The sequence below is a fragment of the Lissotriton vulgaris genome, chromosome 11, assembly GCF_964263255.1.
Source record: "Lissotriton vulgaris chromosome 11, aLisVul1.2, whole genome shotgun sequence".
Lineage (NCBI taxonomy): Eukaryota > Metazoa > Chordata > Amphibia > Caudata > Salamandridae > Lissotriton > Lissotriton vulgaris.
In genome coordinates this window covers 141409990-141426460 of record NC_141699.1, presented here as the reverse complement: position 1 = coordinate 141426460, position 16471 = coordinate 141409990, and the positions used below count along the sequence as shown (strand labels likewise).

The 16471-nt window shown below is 47.2% G+C and overlaps 1 protein-coding gene across 2 annotated transcripts in view; it reads left to right on the top strand.

The window, feature by feature from the left end:
* HIP1R (huntingtin interacting protein 1 related) overlaps positions 1–16471 on the top strand; it is a 478743-nt gene that overhangs the window by 449751 nt on the left and 12521 nt on the right. For both annotated transcript variants that reach the window (XM_086942942.1, XM_086942943.1), the window contains exons 29-30: positions 1692–1815; positions 14854–14915. In XM_086942942.1, coding sequence (XP_086799068.1) covers positions 1692–1815; positions 14854–14915 — 186 coding nt within the window. The remainder of the gene's footprint in view (positions 1–1691; positions 1816–14853; positions 14916–16471) is intronic.

The window sequence follows — 16471 nt, the reverse complement described above, 5'->3', positions numbered from 1 at the left end:
GCTTAAATACAATCGAAGTTTCTGGTGTAGAATTCCCAGTGTTGGGTGTGCTGTGTCTGCCTAGTAGGAGCTATTTATAATCTGCTACCTGCTCAAGCCCTCGTGCTCCTGGGACTTGAAGAGCATGTTTGCCTGGCGGTTTCCCAGAGGAACCAAATGAGAAAACATAAACTAATAGCAAACAAACCTTCTAACCTCTGACTTTACCTGCCTCGCTCATATGGCAGCAGTTGTAACTGTACATTTTTTCATCTCTACAAGTGGAATGTGGACATATCAGAGAATGTGTGGGCATTTGCTTTCTTACTGCTTTGTGCCCTCCAAGCCTGGCATCGTCAAACAGCATGTACCAGTAACTCGCGTCTTTCAGGGATGCAATAAGTCTGGGATTTCAGCCATGGCAACCATGTTCGGCTTGAAAAACATACTAACGGCACATTAAAGAGAATGCACCTGCAACAATGGAAAGGTTGTTTGTTTTGATACCTCGGAGTGAGCACCATGGCGACCCAAGCGCACCACTGGCACAGAAAAATGCAATAATTGGGGGAATAATCGAAAGCATAAAGTAAGAATAGAAAGCATGAACTACAGAGACATTGAAAAGTATTTTCTGTTGGGACGATGGAAAGTGTCAAGTAACAATAGACAGCATGAACTACAGAGACAATGAAAAGCATCATCTGTAGAGGGGATGGAAAGTGTCAAATAACAATACAAAGCATGAACTACAGAGACGATGAAAAGCATCATCTGACGAGGGGATGGAAAGTGTCAAATAACAATACAAAGCATGAAATACAGAGACAATGAAAAGCATCATCTGACGAGGGGATGGAAAGTGTCAAATAACAATACAAAGCATGAAATACAGAGACAATGAAAAGCATCATCTGACGAGGGGATGGAAAGTGTCAAATAACAATACAAAGCATGAAATACAGAGACAATGAAAAGCATTGTCTGTAGAGGGGATGTAAAGTGTCAAGTAACAATACAAAGCATGAAATACAGAGACAATGAAAAGCATTGTCTGTAGAGGGGATGGAAAGTGTCAAGTAACAATACAAAGCATGAAATACAGAGACAATGAAAAGCATTGTCTGTAGAGGGGATGTAAAGTGTCAAGTAACAATAGAAGCCTGAACTAACGGGACAATGAAAAGTGTTATCTGTAGGGGCAATGTAAAGTGTCAAGTAGCAATAGAAGCCATGGCAGTGACGATGAAAAGCATATTTTAGGAAAGATTAGAAATTGATAAGTGGCAGTAGAAATCAAAAACGCATTATTTCTAGGGATGATGAAAAGTGTCAAGTTAAAATAGAAAGCAGAAACAAAGAAAGTATTATCTAGACAGACAACATGAACCTTAACTGGGCTGTCAGGGTGAATGTATTAACTAGTTCCATAACAAAACATTAACTTGGATACGAGAGAGTTTACTGCTACTAAAGTGGAAATGAAAGTGTAAACATTTAAAAGAGTACAAAAAAAGAAGAATAATAATAATGAAACCTAACAAAAATAAAATGGTTCCTTTCCTCTCATCAACCGGACGAAAACGTTTTGGGATTCTCAGATGTATGTTTATGCGAGCAAATCTACCATTGTCTCACAAATTGGCATGCAGTATTCGTTGCGTCTTTTGTGCTTTAAGGTTACTCATGACACTTGTCTTCTATTTTTGTAGGTAAAGGCTGACAAAAACAGCAAAAACCTGACCAAGTTACAGCAGTGTTCACGTAATGTGAACGAGATGGCTGCCAATGTCGTCGCGTCGACGAAGTCCGGGCTAGAGCAAGTGGAAGAGAAAGGTGAGCAGGAGTATTCTTTATATTATGACAGTTCTTGGCTGTAAATAAAAAAAAAAGACCTCACTCCCAGAGGCGGGTGTATTGGTACACCTCACTCTCAGAGGCGGGTGTATTGGTACACCTCACTCCCAGAGGTGGGTGTATTGGTACACCTCACTCCCAGAGGCGGGTGTATTGGTACACCTCACTCCCAGAGGCGGGTGTATTGGTACACCTCACTCCCAGAGTCGGGTGTATTGGTACACCTCACTCCCAGAGGCGGGTGTATTGGTACACCTCACTCCCAGAGGCGGGTGTATTGGTACACCTCACTCCCAGAGGCGGGTGTATTGGTACACCTCACTCTCAGAGGCGGGTGTATTGGTACACCGCACTCCCAGAGGCGGGTGTATTGGTACACCTCACTCCCAGAGGCGGGTGTATTGGTACACCTCACTCCCAGAGGCGGGTGTATTGGTACACCTCACTCCCAGAGTCGGGTGTATTGGTACACCTCACTCCCAGAGGCGGGTGTATTGGTACACCTCACTCACCTCACTCCCAGAGGCGGGTGTATTGGTACACCTCACTCCCAGAGGCGGGTGTATTGGTACACCTCACTCCCAGAGGAGGGTGTATTGGTACACCTCACTCCCAGAGGCGGGTGTATTGGTACACCTCACTCCCAGAGGCGGGTGTATTGGTACACCTCACTCCCAGAGGTGGATGTATTGGTACACCTCACTCCCAGAGGCGGGTGTATTGGTACACCTCACTCCCAGAGGCAGGTGTATTGGTACACCTCACTCCCAGAGGCGGGTGTATTGGTACACCTCACTCCCAGAGGCGGGTGTATTGGTACACCTCACTCCCAGAGGCGGGTGTATTGGTACACCTCACTCCCAGAGGTGGATGTATTGGTACACCTCTCTCCCAGAGGCGGGTGTATTGGTACACTTCACTCCCAGAGGCAGGTGTATTGGTACACCGCACTACCAATAGGCGGGTGTATGGGTACACCGCACTACCAGAAGCGGGTGTATTGGTACACCGCACTACCAATAGGCATGTGTATTAGTACACCTCACTCCCAAAGGCGGTTGTATGGGTACACCGCACTACCAGAAGCGGGTGTTTTGGTACACCGCACTACCAATAGGCGGGTGTATTGGTACACCTCACTCCCAAAGGTGGTTGTATGGGTACACCGCACTACCAGAAGCGGGTGTATTGATACACCGCACTACCAATAGACGTGTGTATTGGTACACCTCACTCCCAAAGGCGGTTGTATTGGTACACCTCACTCCAAAAGGCGGGTGTATTGGTACACCTCAATCCCAGAGGCGGGTGTATTGGTACACCGCACTCCCAGAGGCGGGTGTATTGGTACACTTCAATCCCAGAGGCGGTGTATTGGTACACCTCACTCCCAAAGGCGGGTGTATTGGTACACCTCAATCCCAGAGGCGGGTGTATTGGTACACCTCCCTCCCAAAGGCAGGTGTATTGGTACACCGCACTCCCAGAGGCGGGTGTATTGGAACACTTCAATCCCAGAGGCGGTGTATTGGTACACCTCCCTCCCAAAGGCAGGTGTATTGGTACACCACACTCCCAGAGGCGGGTGTATTGGTACACTTCAATCCCAGAGGCGGTGTATTGGTACACCTCACTCCCAAAGGCAGGTGTATTGGTACACCGCACTCCCAGAGGTGGGTGTTTTGGTACACCTCACTCCCAAAGGCGGGTGTATTGGTACACAGCACTCCCAGAGGCGGGTGTATTGGTACACTTCACTTCAAGAGGCGGTGTATTCATACACCTCACTCCCAGAGGCGGGTGTACTGGTACCACTGGCGAGGCAGTATCAGTCTTATGTTTATTCTGAGTATGAAGTACACCTACGGACGCCTGCAGTTAATGAAACGCATTCTGCTGTATCATATAAACCAAGGGAGTAGCCAGAATATACAAATACCCCCACTTTGTACTTTTGTACGAAAGCAAGTGAGCCCGACACTTCCTAGAACAGCTCCTTTTTCACTACCATAAAAGCATCTATCCATTCATTCTTCCACTTACCTGCGGATAAGCACTGTTTGAATGTTACATTCTGTCATTCATTCTGTTATTCATTGCTCAATCTTTCGCTATTCCATCCATCGGCTATTCATCCATCCGTGCTCACATCAGTCATCTATGCACGCCTTCATCCATACATCCATCTACCCATACAGCCATCCTTTGAGTTACCCATCCATCAATAAACCATCCATCCACTCCGATTTCTCTTTATCCTTTCATTCACCTATTCACTCATCCTTTCGCCCACTCGCCCATCCACTTATCCATCAATACTTCCTATCACCCTTCCTACATTCTTTAACCCTTCCCTCCAATCATCTGCCCCTCTTTCCCTAATCTGAGCCCATCTTTCTTCCTCATAGCATTATTTCTCCAGTATTAAGGGTGTCTTTCATAGATTCACATGCTTGAATATTCCCCGTCGTCGAAGTGGGAGTCCCACGGTAAATAAAATAGCAATAATGCTAATAATATATATATATATATAATATATAAGAATATATAAAGTATTATATAGGTAGCAAAACTGAAAAATATGCACTTAAAACCTTTACAAAGGTTACTACATAGGAATGCATTAGAGAGAAAAAACTCATTTGTAACATATCAGTGTCATTATGTTAGTCCAAACTGCAGCCAATCAGGCTCAAGCACCCTCTAGAACCTTCTCCTCAGAAGCTCAAGCCCTCAGATTTTCTACCGCACGTCGTGTGAAGGGAGTCTCCCTGAGCTCTGCTCAGTTCTTTTCAACTTATCTACTCTTCTCAGTTTTTTCAAAGATGTCAAGTAAGAAGTCTTTATTTAGACCTTGTTCCTCATGTGGGAAATTACGTTTATTTGAGAAAGACCCACATGACAAGTGCATTTATTGCTTGTATCCTGATCACAAAGTGGTTGATTGTAGGTTATGTAGAACTTTCAATCCTAAAACCCTTAAGGACAGGGAGGGTCGCCTCCTATTATGGCTTAAGCGCCTTCAGGATAAGGACGCTGTTATTTCTGACGCAGAAAGCCTTCAGTCAGCAACTTCTTCTGTGGCTTCTAAGCGTGGCAGTGTTCAGGAGTTGCCATCTCCTTTCCTGAAGAAAAGAAAGCTGGCTTTGACTGTGGCTACAGTTCCACCTGCTGCTTCTGTGCCTGTGTTTACTACGCCCACGAGATCTGACTCTCAGGCGTCGTTTCCAGCTTCCATTAAAGTGGTTACACTTCTCACAGCGCGGTCGTCGACGGGCCCGTCGACGACCACTCCGACAACGAGATTAGCTGCTGTGGCCTCGTCTACGACTACAGTCACGACGACATCGGCGTCGTCATCGTTGACGAGAATTTCGACGACGGCTCTTTCGTCGACGAGAGCCTCTGTCTCTTCCATCTCGTCGACGATCCCTATCATATCGTCGACGAAGAAGCCATCGTCGATGAAGAACCCATCGTCGTCAGTCCCAGCGTCGACGAAGGCCTCGTCGACTAGGTTCCCGTCGACGGCAACGACGAAGCTCCCGTCGACGAAGGTACCGTCGACGAAGGTACCGTCGACGAAGGTACCGTCGACGAAGGTACCGTCGACGAAGACACCGTCGACGAAGACACCGTCGACGAAGACACCGTCGACGAAGACACCGTCGACGAAGACACCGTCGACGAAGGTGCCGTCGACGAAGGCACCTTCGATGTCTAGGATACCGCCTGCAATGCAGTCACCGTCGGCGGTCCAGACGACATTTTCCGCATCGTCGACGATAGCGTCATCGACGGCCTCGTCAATGAGCAAGCCAGCGACAATAGGACCTAAGCCTTCAACGTCCACGGAGACGCCTAAAGATTTACCGTCTACGGAGACAGCAACTTCCAGTTCTTCTTCCTATGCCAACATGCCTTTGGTGGCCATGGACACTTCAGTTTCTACTGTACAGTCCTCATTCAGTAAAGAGGAAGGTTCCGCATTCCACCTTCAATCCCCTGCTCTACAGCCACCACTTCAGTTGTTCGTCTCTGACCATGAGACTGAGTCAGTTCCAGATGACACTGTATATGGGGATGCACAGAGCCCATCTGAGTTAATCATTAAATGCCAGGACACTTCTTCTGAAGAAGACGAGGAGGAAGAAGTTGAACAGGTAGATGAGCACGAAGATCAATGCGTGCAAATCCCTATGACGTCAATTCCAATGACACTTTTTTCTAACCTCCAACATATGTTGGACGATTATAATAGGCGTTTTCCACCTACTCCTCAAGGTACTCCGGTTCATGAGTCTACTGATGTAACACTTTCACATCAACCACGACATACTCCTCCAAGGCAGACGACTCCGTCAGTACATTTGAGTGCTCCCCTGTCTACTAATCCACTTACTGACACTGACTCAGAGCCAGAGAGAGAGGAGGGAGAGGTGTGTCAGGACTCAGAAGGTGATCAGGATCCTCATATGGCGGAGTTTGATGATTATCGAGTGCAAACACCTTCTCCTCAACAGGTCCCTTCAAGTGATTCACCTCCTGTGGACATTGCTAGTTTTCATAAACTTATGGACAAGGCGGCGGACCGCTTCAAGTTGACTAGGGTTCAACGTGATGAAGACTGTTTTCTGTATGATTTCAAAAATCAACCGTATAAACAGGTACATACAATTCCAATAATTGAATTTATTTGGAAGGAAGGGCAGAAGATTATGAAGGCTCCTGACTCCTTGCCGGCCCAGATACCTAGATTGGAGAAGAAATACAAGGCTCCAACTGGCTCACCTGCTTGTCTGCTGTCTCACCCAAAACCAGATTCAGTTGTGACTCAAGCAGCACAACGTCGTGCACGTAATCCTACGGCGCCTGTCACTTCCCCTCCCGATAGAGAGGGACGCCGATTGGATGCAATCGGAAAGAAATTTTCATCCATGGCTTCAACTTCGGCCCGTGCTGCGAATGCTCTTGCAATTTTGGGTCGTTTCGACCGACAAATGTGGTCAGACATGTCCGCCTTTCTTGCACAACTTCCTGAGTCATCGAAAGTGGAAGCGCTCCAGGTCCTTCAAGATGGTCAAAGGGCTTCGGAGGAGATTATAGATTGTGCTGTGGATGTGGCGAATACTGCATTCCGTATCCTGGCCAGTGCGGCGGCGCTCCGACGCCAAGGATGGTTAAAGTCTACTTCTTTCAGGCAAGAGGTCCAGTCAATGATCATAGACATGCCGTATGATGGCGAATCTTTGTTCGGTTCCCAAATTGATGCTTCGTTGGAAACCATAAAAAAGGATACCGACACAGCGAAGTCGCTTGGGTCATTACAATTTAAGAAACAGCCCTTTCGTGTTGCACGGGGGCGGGGCACCTCGTCCAATTTTAACAGAGGAGGACAATCTCAGTACCGCCAGTACAGTCAAGGAAACCAACGGTACTCGAACCCTCAATCTGCTCGCCAGCAACAATCCAGACCCTATAGAGGGAAGTCCAGTTATAGAGGGGCCAACAACACCAGCAAACGACAATGACTTGCCAGTTCAACAGGATGTTGGAGGTCGAATCTCGCAGTTCTACTCCCAGTGGTCTCAAATAACATCAGACCAATGGGTGTTGGACATTTCCTCCTCCATCTCCGCCTTCGGGTCCGCCACCTCCCCATCTCGAAGAACTACAACATCAAGTTCAACTATTACTAGCAAAGGGAGCAGTCGAAGTGGTTCCTCTATCACAACGGGAAAAAGGCTTCTATTCGAGGTTCTTCCTCATTCTAAAAAAGACGGGGGAGTGGCGTCCCATTATGGATTTGAGGTACCTCAACCTCTTCCTGAAACAACAGTCCTTCCGCATGCTAACATTGTCGGAAGTCTTGCGGTTTCTCTGCAGCGGCGATTTTTTGACCACAATAGACCTGCAAGACGCCTATTTTCACGTACCAATCATTCCTCAACATCGAAAGTACTTGAGATTCAAAGTGGGACGCAACCACTATCAATTCAAGGTCCTGCCGTTTGGCCTCAGATCAGCTCCCCGTGTGTTCACGAAGGTTCTGGCTCCGGTTATGGCTTACCTGCGTCTTCAAGGGGTACAGATTTTTCCTTACTTGGACGATTGCCTGTTGAAATCCCAATCCGCAAGTCAGCTGCATCACGACACACGCTTGTGTCTCACCCTCTTCAATTCCCTAGGGTTGACCATCAATGTAAAGAAGTCACATTTCACTCCTCTCCGAAACAGGACTTTCCTCGGAGCTGTTCTAGACACGAACGTGTCAAAGGCGTTCATCTCTCCCGAGCGGAGGCTGAAGATAGTTCATCTGGTCTCCACCATCAGATCAAGAAAGTCAGTTTCAGTGCGAATGTTGAAGTCATTTCTGGGGATGGCATCATCTTGTATCGCACTGATCCCAAATTGCAGATTACGTACCCGTCCTATTCAGGAAGAATTGGACCTACAATGGCGACAGGTTTCGGGGTCGTTCAACGACCAGGTGACAGTCACAACTGGCATGAGGGACAGTCTACTCTGGTGGGAGCGACGGTCCAATCTGAACCAAGGGGTCTCTTTCCTGCTCCAGACTCCAGATCTGACATTGACAACGGATGCGTCCATGGACGGATGGGGAGCCCACCTCCTCGATCTCTCCATCAAAGGAAAGTGGACGGCGACTCAGAAAACCTGGCATATCAACAGGCTGGAATTGCTGGCGATCTTCCTAGCGCTGAAGGCCTTCTTACCGGTGGTGCACGGAGAATCAGTGCTGGTTCAGACGGACAACACCACCAGCATGCACTACATGAACAAGCAGGGAGGCACGAAATCTCAGCCCCTGTCTTGTCTGGCCCAGAAGATTTGGGAATGGGCAATTCGTCACCACATTTCCTTGACAGCGGTCCATTTACCGGGAGCGTCAAACATACTAGCAGATTCCCTAAGCAGGTCTGCGTCATCCACTCACGAATGGGAGTTACACCAGCCGACTCTGGACCTCGTGTTCCACCAATGGGGTCATCCCAAGCTCGACCTATTTGCAACGCCAGTGAATCGAAAATGCCAGGCTTTTGCCAGTTGGCATCCACATCCGGAGTCCAGCGGCAATGCCCTACTCATGGATTGGACCGGCCTATTTGCATATGCGTTTCCACCACTCCCACTGGTACCAAGGACGTTATGGAAGATGCGCAGGCAACCCTGCCGCTTGATCTTAATCGCCCCACGTTGGCCCAGGCAGGCGTGGTTTTCAGAACTCCTTCTGATGTCCCAATGCAAACCAATTCGCCTCCATCCACGTCCGGATCTTCTAACCATGGACGGCGGACAGGTGTGTCATCCGGATCCGTCAACGCTTCAATTATGGGCTTGGAACCTGAATTCATGGAGTTTGCCTCTTTAAGTATACCACAGGACTGTAGAGACATTCTAGCGTCGGCTAGAGCTCCATCAACAATCAAAACATATAGACTAAAGTGGAAGCGCTTTTGTCATTGGTGCGCAGCATCCAACGTACATCCTATGAGTTCCACTCCAGAACAATTGTTACCGTTCTTCTTAAGTCTTGCTCAGTCTGGTCTTTCACATGCCACATTGAGAGTCTTTTTGGCGGCCATTTCACGCTACCGTCATGATGGCTCAACGTCTCTCTGTTCTTCCAGAATCATCAGGCAGTTCTTTAAAGGACTTTTCAGGAAGTTCCCTCCGTTGAGGCGCCCTCCTCCAGCTTGGCACCTCAACGTGGTATTATCACAACTTATGAAACCTCCATTTGAGCCAATTCATCGTTCAAATCTCAAGTTTCTGACCTGGAAAGTGGCTTTGCTTTTAGCCTTAACTTCGTCTCGTCGAGTCAGTGACTTACACGCTTTCACCATCAAGCCTCCATATTTGCAGTTCAAACCTGATGGAGTGTCCCTTCGTACAAATCCTTCTTTCCTCCCAAAAGTGCCTTCCGACTTCCATTTGAACGAGCCAGTTTTCTTAAAGACTTTTTTCCCGGATCCTAAATCCCCTGCGGAACAGCGACTTCATTCCTTAGACATCAAACGGTGTCTGAAATTCTACATTTCTAGGACAGCCCCTTTTCGTAAATCCAACCAGCTATTCTTAGCATATGGACTACTGCGCAAAGGACACGCAGTGACTAAACAGACTATAACACGATGGCTCTCATCAGCCATTTCTTTTTGCCATCAGCAGGCTGGCAGGCCTTTACCTACTCCAGTGAGAGCACATTCTACGAGAGCGATGGCGTCGTCCATCGCATTGTTTGCCGGAGTGCCCCTACACCAGATTTGTCGTGCGGCGACATGGTCCAGCAGGCACACCTTTACCAGACATTATTGTTTGGATGCTGTCAACGAGGCGGACACCGCAGTGGGGCAAGCAGTGCTTCGTCATCTTTTCAAATAAGGTGAGCCTCTTTCCCTCCTCCATTCTTGAGATTGCCTTGCTTTTATGCTATATGTATTGTTCTTCTATTGTTTGGACATATTGCAATCTCATCTCCAGGAGGTTACTGCTATCTATTCTATTCAAGCATGTGAATCTATGAAAGACACCCTTAATACTGGAGAAGAACAATTGTTACTTACCTGTAAACAGGTGGTTCTCCAGTATTGGTGTCTTTCATAGATTCACATGCGACCCACCCATCCTCCCCTCAGAGGCTCTTTTCTCCTCATGCGCTATTATTACTAGTGCTACGAAAATCTGAGGGCTTGAGCTTCTGAGGAGAAGGTTCTAGAGGGTGCTTGAGCCTGATTGGCTGCAGTTTGGACTAACATAATGACACTGATATGTTACAAATGAGTTTTTTCTCTCTAATGCATTCCTATGTAGTAACCTTTGTAAAGGTTTTAAGTGCATATTTTTCAGTTTTGCTACCTATATAATACTTTATATATTCTTATATATTATATATATATATATATTATTAGCATTATTGCTATTTTATTTACCGTGGGACTCCCACTTCGACGACGGGGAATATTCAAGCATGTGAATCTATGAAAGACACCAATACTGGAGAACCACCTGTTTACAGGTAAGTAACAATTGTTCTTATGAGCTTTTGAGTGACAGAAGAGGCCCAGCGAGAACCCCACCCCGCTGTAGCTGCCAAAGAAGGGGGGGTTCACAATGCTCCTGATATAAACAGGGTACAATCAAGACATGTGGCTCTCTTAACTCCCTACCTTACGGGTGACTAGGAACTAGAACACACTTTTTGTTGCAATCTTGGATGGCGCACCCCATCACTTTCTTTAAAACCAGTCTAAAAGTGGGCACCTTCCTGGGAACGGATGCGAGTGTATTGTTCCTCTTCATGTCCGCTCCCTTATGTTGATTGGGTAGAACCCATGCATCCTGCAGGTCTCTTGGACAGGAAGTAGTCATTGGGTCACGCACTGTGTGCAAACCGTGGCAGCAGCCTCACTTCCGGTTGAGCAAGGCCGGAGTGGCCATTCTGGGCATGAGGTGTTTCCCCAGGAGGCTGGAAGTGTGGGGGATGCTTTTGTTAATGGGGGACAGTTTTGTAGCAGTGCAGCAGTTTTAAAAGCCTTGCAGAGTTCCTTGTATATCCAACAGTTTTCAGGCAACAATAAAAGTGGCAAAATAACTCTGGTGATTAATGTACCTGTTGGAGGGAGATCTGAGTTTTGTCTAGTGACAGTTTTGAGTCATCTAAGGTAGCGCAGAGGGTTAATGTGCTGCTGCAAAAATACTGTACTATGCAGATCACAGTAAAGCAGTCGGCATGGCTAGCGGGTGGCGGGGCGGGGGTCGAGCATAATAAAAAATAAAAATAAATGTACTTACCTTCCCGCTGGGTCCCGCGTCTCTGCTCCCCTCAAGGAAAAGGAAGCACAGCTAGGCCTCACTGACCAATCACAATTCTGCAATGCAGCATTGTGATTGGTTTTGTGCGTCCTTTTTTGATGCTCAACCAGGGAATGGGGCCTGGGCATGTTCTCCATGCAGGCTGTAAAGCATCCTGCATTAAGAACGAGGAAAGTGCGCATGACTGGTTCGGGCGGGCCAAGAGTGCCGACCAAACAGTCACTGCATACTTAGGAGTGGGCAAACCACTCCTCCCCTGCCCTGCTCCGACAGCAGAACAGCCCCACCCACCACCCGCCCGCAAAGCATCACAAGCAAATGATAATGACTAAAAGTTACTATCATTGTATGTTTCCTCTTCTCGCACTGCTTGAAAGCAGTGGGGCGACGTTCCTCTGCCATGGCGGAGGAGTCGCCACTGCAGTACAGTATTTTATGTGCATAGCTCAGTGGGTTACTGCTTTTATCACAGAGATCATTTTGTCACTGTGCAGTTCATAAATTACAACCGTAATCTAGGTCAGAAAGTTATGTTTTTTTGTCCCAGTCTTTTATTATCCTAATGTTGCTAAAAAAGGGTTTGTTTGGGTAGAAATAAATTCTTATTAGTAAAGTCAGCCCTACTGAGCTGAATTCAAATCTGTGTTAGGTTCTGAATCCTGAGTTTGTGCTTCTCCAGACCAAGCACTCAAAAGAAATGCCTAACAGTATGGATGAATGGATAACGTGAATCCAACATCTTGTTGTGTCCTTTGTCTTATTTAACATTTTCTATACTCTGATTTACACACATATTATTCCTTGTGTGTGTGTGATGTAAAATGCTCTGACATCTTACACTGGTATGAGAGGTGCTATAAAACAAATGAAATACATGTGAGGGGCTAAGGAGAGATGTGACCAGTACTTAATTTGAGCCTGTGGTTTCCGGTGCTCGGCACTGGCACTTAATTGTCAACACCGGCACTTAATTGTCAACACCGGCACTTAATTGTCAACACCGGCACTTATTACAGTGTGCCACATGGTGGCACTGTTTGTCTTATTTAGATATGATCAAATAATAGTTGTTTGTGTACAAAAAAAAATGACTAATATCTGCTGCCCAAGTAATTCTTATAGCTTTATGGGCCTGGAATAGTCTAAATCCTCTCACTTTTGATTATAATGGTTAGTAGCTGTATTGGTACTGTCATCGGCAGTGCTTTGAGGGGCAATGCATGGTGCAAGCTGCAGTGGCCTCTTGACAAAGCCCTGGCACTAACTTTTTTACAAGTTAAGCACTGGATGAGAGGCACTGCTAGAAGGTGATAATGAGTCATTGAAGAGCCCCAATAGAGATTGCCGTATCCGAGAGTACGGTAAAGTCATTTACTATGCTTTTATAATTTAATTCAATTTAATATAATACATAATGAAAAATGTGTTTAGAAAGGAACTTTTTTCCCCAAATTTTCCGGGGAACGTTAATCCCCCCTTCCAAACCCCCTTGTAGTGGTCCGGGTCACTCGCCATGGGCTGGTCTGACTGAATTTGCCAGGGCTGCTTTGGGGTGCCTGTCCAGCCCTGTGGTTGAGATGGTGCCACCCGGTATCCGTAAGGCTCAGGCCTGTCATCACGCCCCCTCCTATGTATGTTTTCAGGACTTCTTTGTGTCTGTCATACTCTCCAGTGTCCTTCAGTTCGAGTTCAGTCGCCTTTCATCCACCGCAGCTCCTTGTGGTGTTCATGCGCCCGCCCAGCCCTGTCACGTGCATTCACCGTCCACTCTCAGGCCCCTTGAATTCAAGCGGGAGGCCATCTGCCCGGGTGGTCTGGGTGCGGGGGCGCGCATCCCTCCTGCAGTCTCCTGGGCACGCGTCGTTGCCTCTTCCAGCGTACCCCATTGGCGCTGCCCATGCTGGCATCTTGCAGCGCAGTAGTAATGCCCCTCGGGTCGGCGCCAGAGGCCCACAGATTCGCCCCTGGGAGGTCCTGGCGCTCCGTGCGCACGCGCAGTCGGTCATGGAAGGGAATCCTGTGCAGGGCACAGCGGCTTAGAGGGCGCAGTGCCAGGCCGCACCGGGCAGCCCGTCCTCGGCTCTAAGCCGCAGGCTTTACCCTCCGGAATGTGGGCCTCGTCTGTGCCAGCAGGGTGAGCGAGCTGAGAAAGCCACTCTGAACCCACAGGGCGGCCCTGCCTGCCAAGGAGGGCGAACACCGAGGCACGGAGGAGAAAATGCACAGCATCTGTTCAGGCGTGAAGTGTGAACTGCGAATGTTTCCACTCGTGCCCTGCTCCTCGGCCGAGCAAGCAGGGGTGCAGGGTCAACGTGCAGTGCGTGCAGCAGGCAGGTCCACACCTGGCACCTTGTCTGCAATGGGCTGAGGATACAACAGACGCGGATGTTTGTTCTGAAAGAGTCGGGTACCACTGTTTCTTGGCCCTGGATGGTGCATGAACTAGCGCCCAGTGAAATCCCCTTCCTGAAGTTTTAACAAAGTTTTGCATCCTCATTGTGTGATCTACTGCTTCAGAAAGCAATGACGGGATCAGAAGAATTGTAGTGCTCGACGTCACTGAGCACTTCAAACCAGAGATCACGTGAGCTGAGAGAGACCACTTGAAAGTGCAAGTGAGCCAATCTGGCATAATGCTAGGTGGTCTGTATTCTACCGCAGCTGGTTGTTTGGACCACATGCAGAATTTCTCGCTCTCTCTCTCTCACTATATATATATATATATATATATATATATATATATATATATATATATATATATATATATATATATATATATATATATATATATATATATATATATATATACACACACACACTCGTGACTGTGCTCACGCCTCCATGTTATTTTCATGTACTTCTCAAAATTTTACATATCTTATACTCCACGTCCCCCAAAGCCTCTTCTTAAAAAAAAGGCAAGCGGATTTGACGGAAAGCGGACTGTCTTTAATTGTTGCTGCAGTGCACGGATATAATAAATACATTTGTGTAATGCAAAAGGCATTGAGATGTTCGACATTAACAAATAACGCATTTGAAATGTCGACCTGGAGCACCCGTTTATGTATTTCTCTGCATTCTTATGATTGTAGGCCACTTGGTCTCGCTTAGAAGCTAATGTCGGTGTGAATGCAAAGTTCTCCAAATTAACGTCAAAATATCCCTTTTTTTAAACAGATGCAATGGATTTCTCCGGGATGTCGCTGATCAAGCTGAAAAAGGAAGAGATGGAGGCGCAGGTAAGATCATGCTCAGGGGCATAGTTAGCAGTAGTGCAGCAGGTGCAGTGGCACCCGGGCCAAGGAGTGGTAGGGACTCTCTGTACCCAAATGATATCTGTATTTGACTGTCTAGCCTGTGAGCGGGTCCGACTTTCCTTGCTCCCACCACAACCCACGGGGCCATTGTTATGCCACTGATCATGGCTGGCACCACGCAGAGAGATAGTAACCAAGCCTTTTCAAGAACATTGAAATAAATTACCAGTTTTCACTGTGTTCTACAACTACCTATAGGTTGCCCTGCATATACTCCACACACCCTCACATTAAAATGGCTACATTATGTTTGCACAAGCTTTGTACTTCATCGCTTCTTGGAAGTTGCATGATATTTGCAGTGAACATCCGGTTTTTGTACATGTGCCAATTAAGGCCTGGAACCTGAAGTAATCTGAATCCTACTGTCTCCTCCAACTCCCTGCACTGCCGCCGTGCCTACTATGATGGAATGTGTGAAACGACTCCCTGCCCAGTCAGCGCTCGTCCTTTACCTGTGCCATAGGTTGGCCACAGTCCAAAGGAAAGAAGTCCATTGTGACTTATGCGCTTTTTGAGGATCCTTTCCTTTATACAGTTCATAAAGGGTTAAGAAGTGGGGTCGCCGGTCTGTCCATCTGCCCCTGAGAACTGATTTCATTTGCGGTCCTTTTCAGAGGTAGAGCGGCACTACAGGGTCTGGTGGGGAGGAGGGTTTAATGAGCATCACAGGGAACAGCCGATAGGATGGGTACTACAAAGCCAGCCGCTGTATGCGCGCTGATCTGTTGCAACAATGGGGCACCCTTTATACCACTCTGCTTTATACCACGATGCAACAATGGGGCACCCTTTATAGCACTCTGCTTTATACCACTCTACTTTACACCACTCTCCCTAGTATATGTTGTTGAGTTCACGCATCAAAGTAGAGGCATCCACACGAATGGGTCTTATAAATCATTTATGGTATAAGCATGAAGAGTCAAGTTGAGTTATTTGTGTATGGATAGGACCCCATATGGTGATCTGCCTCTTATTCCCCCCCCCCCCCCATATCCTCTTCGTGTCAGTGGATGTCAAAGGGTCTCTGGTTGGCAGATCCACCACCAAGGTGCCTTCACCGTATTTTCAGTGCTCCATGGCGGTAGCCTTAAAAATAAAATGTGCGCACCCACATGGGCATCAGGGTTTCTGCGCAAGTGCTTGTAAACGACTTTGCAATGAAATAAAATGATCTAAGATTCCTAAAAATGTATAAATAAAAGGAACACTTCTTATTCTTGCAGTGCCAGCTATCTTTTTTTTTTTTTAACTCCTCTTGTGGAGACGTTTGTTTTCACACTGTGAGGCCTTTGAAAGCCAAGAAAATGTCCTGCGGAATCGTATGCGGTTATATATACTTTGTGTGTATATCGCTAAGGAGTAACCTAAAACAACAAAGGTTGGCTAGTCCGTTGGTTTGAGAGTTGGGTGTATTTACCTGGGCAGGGTTCCATTAACGCACTGCCCTTTCCCTCACTTCTTTTGATGCGTTT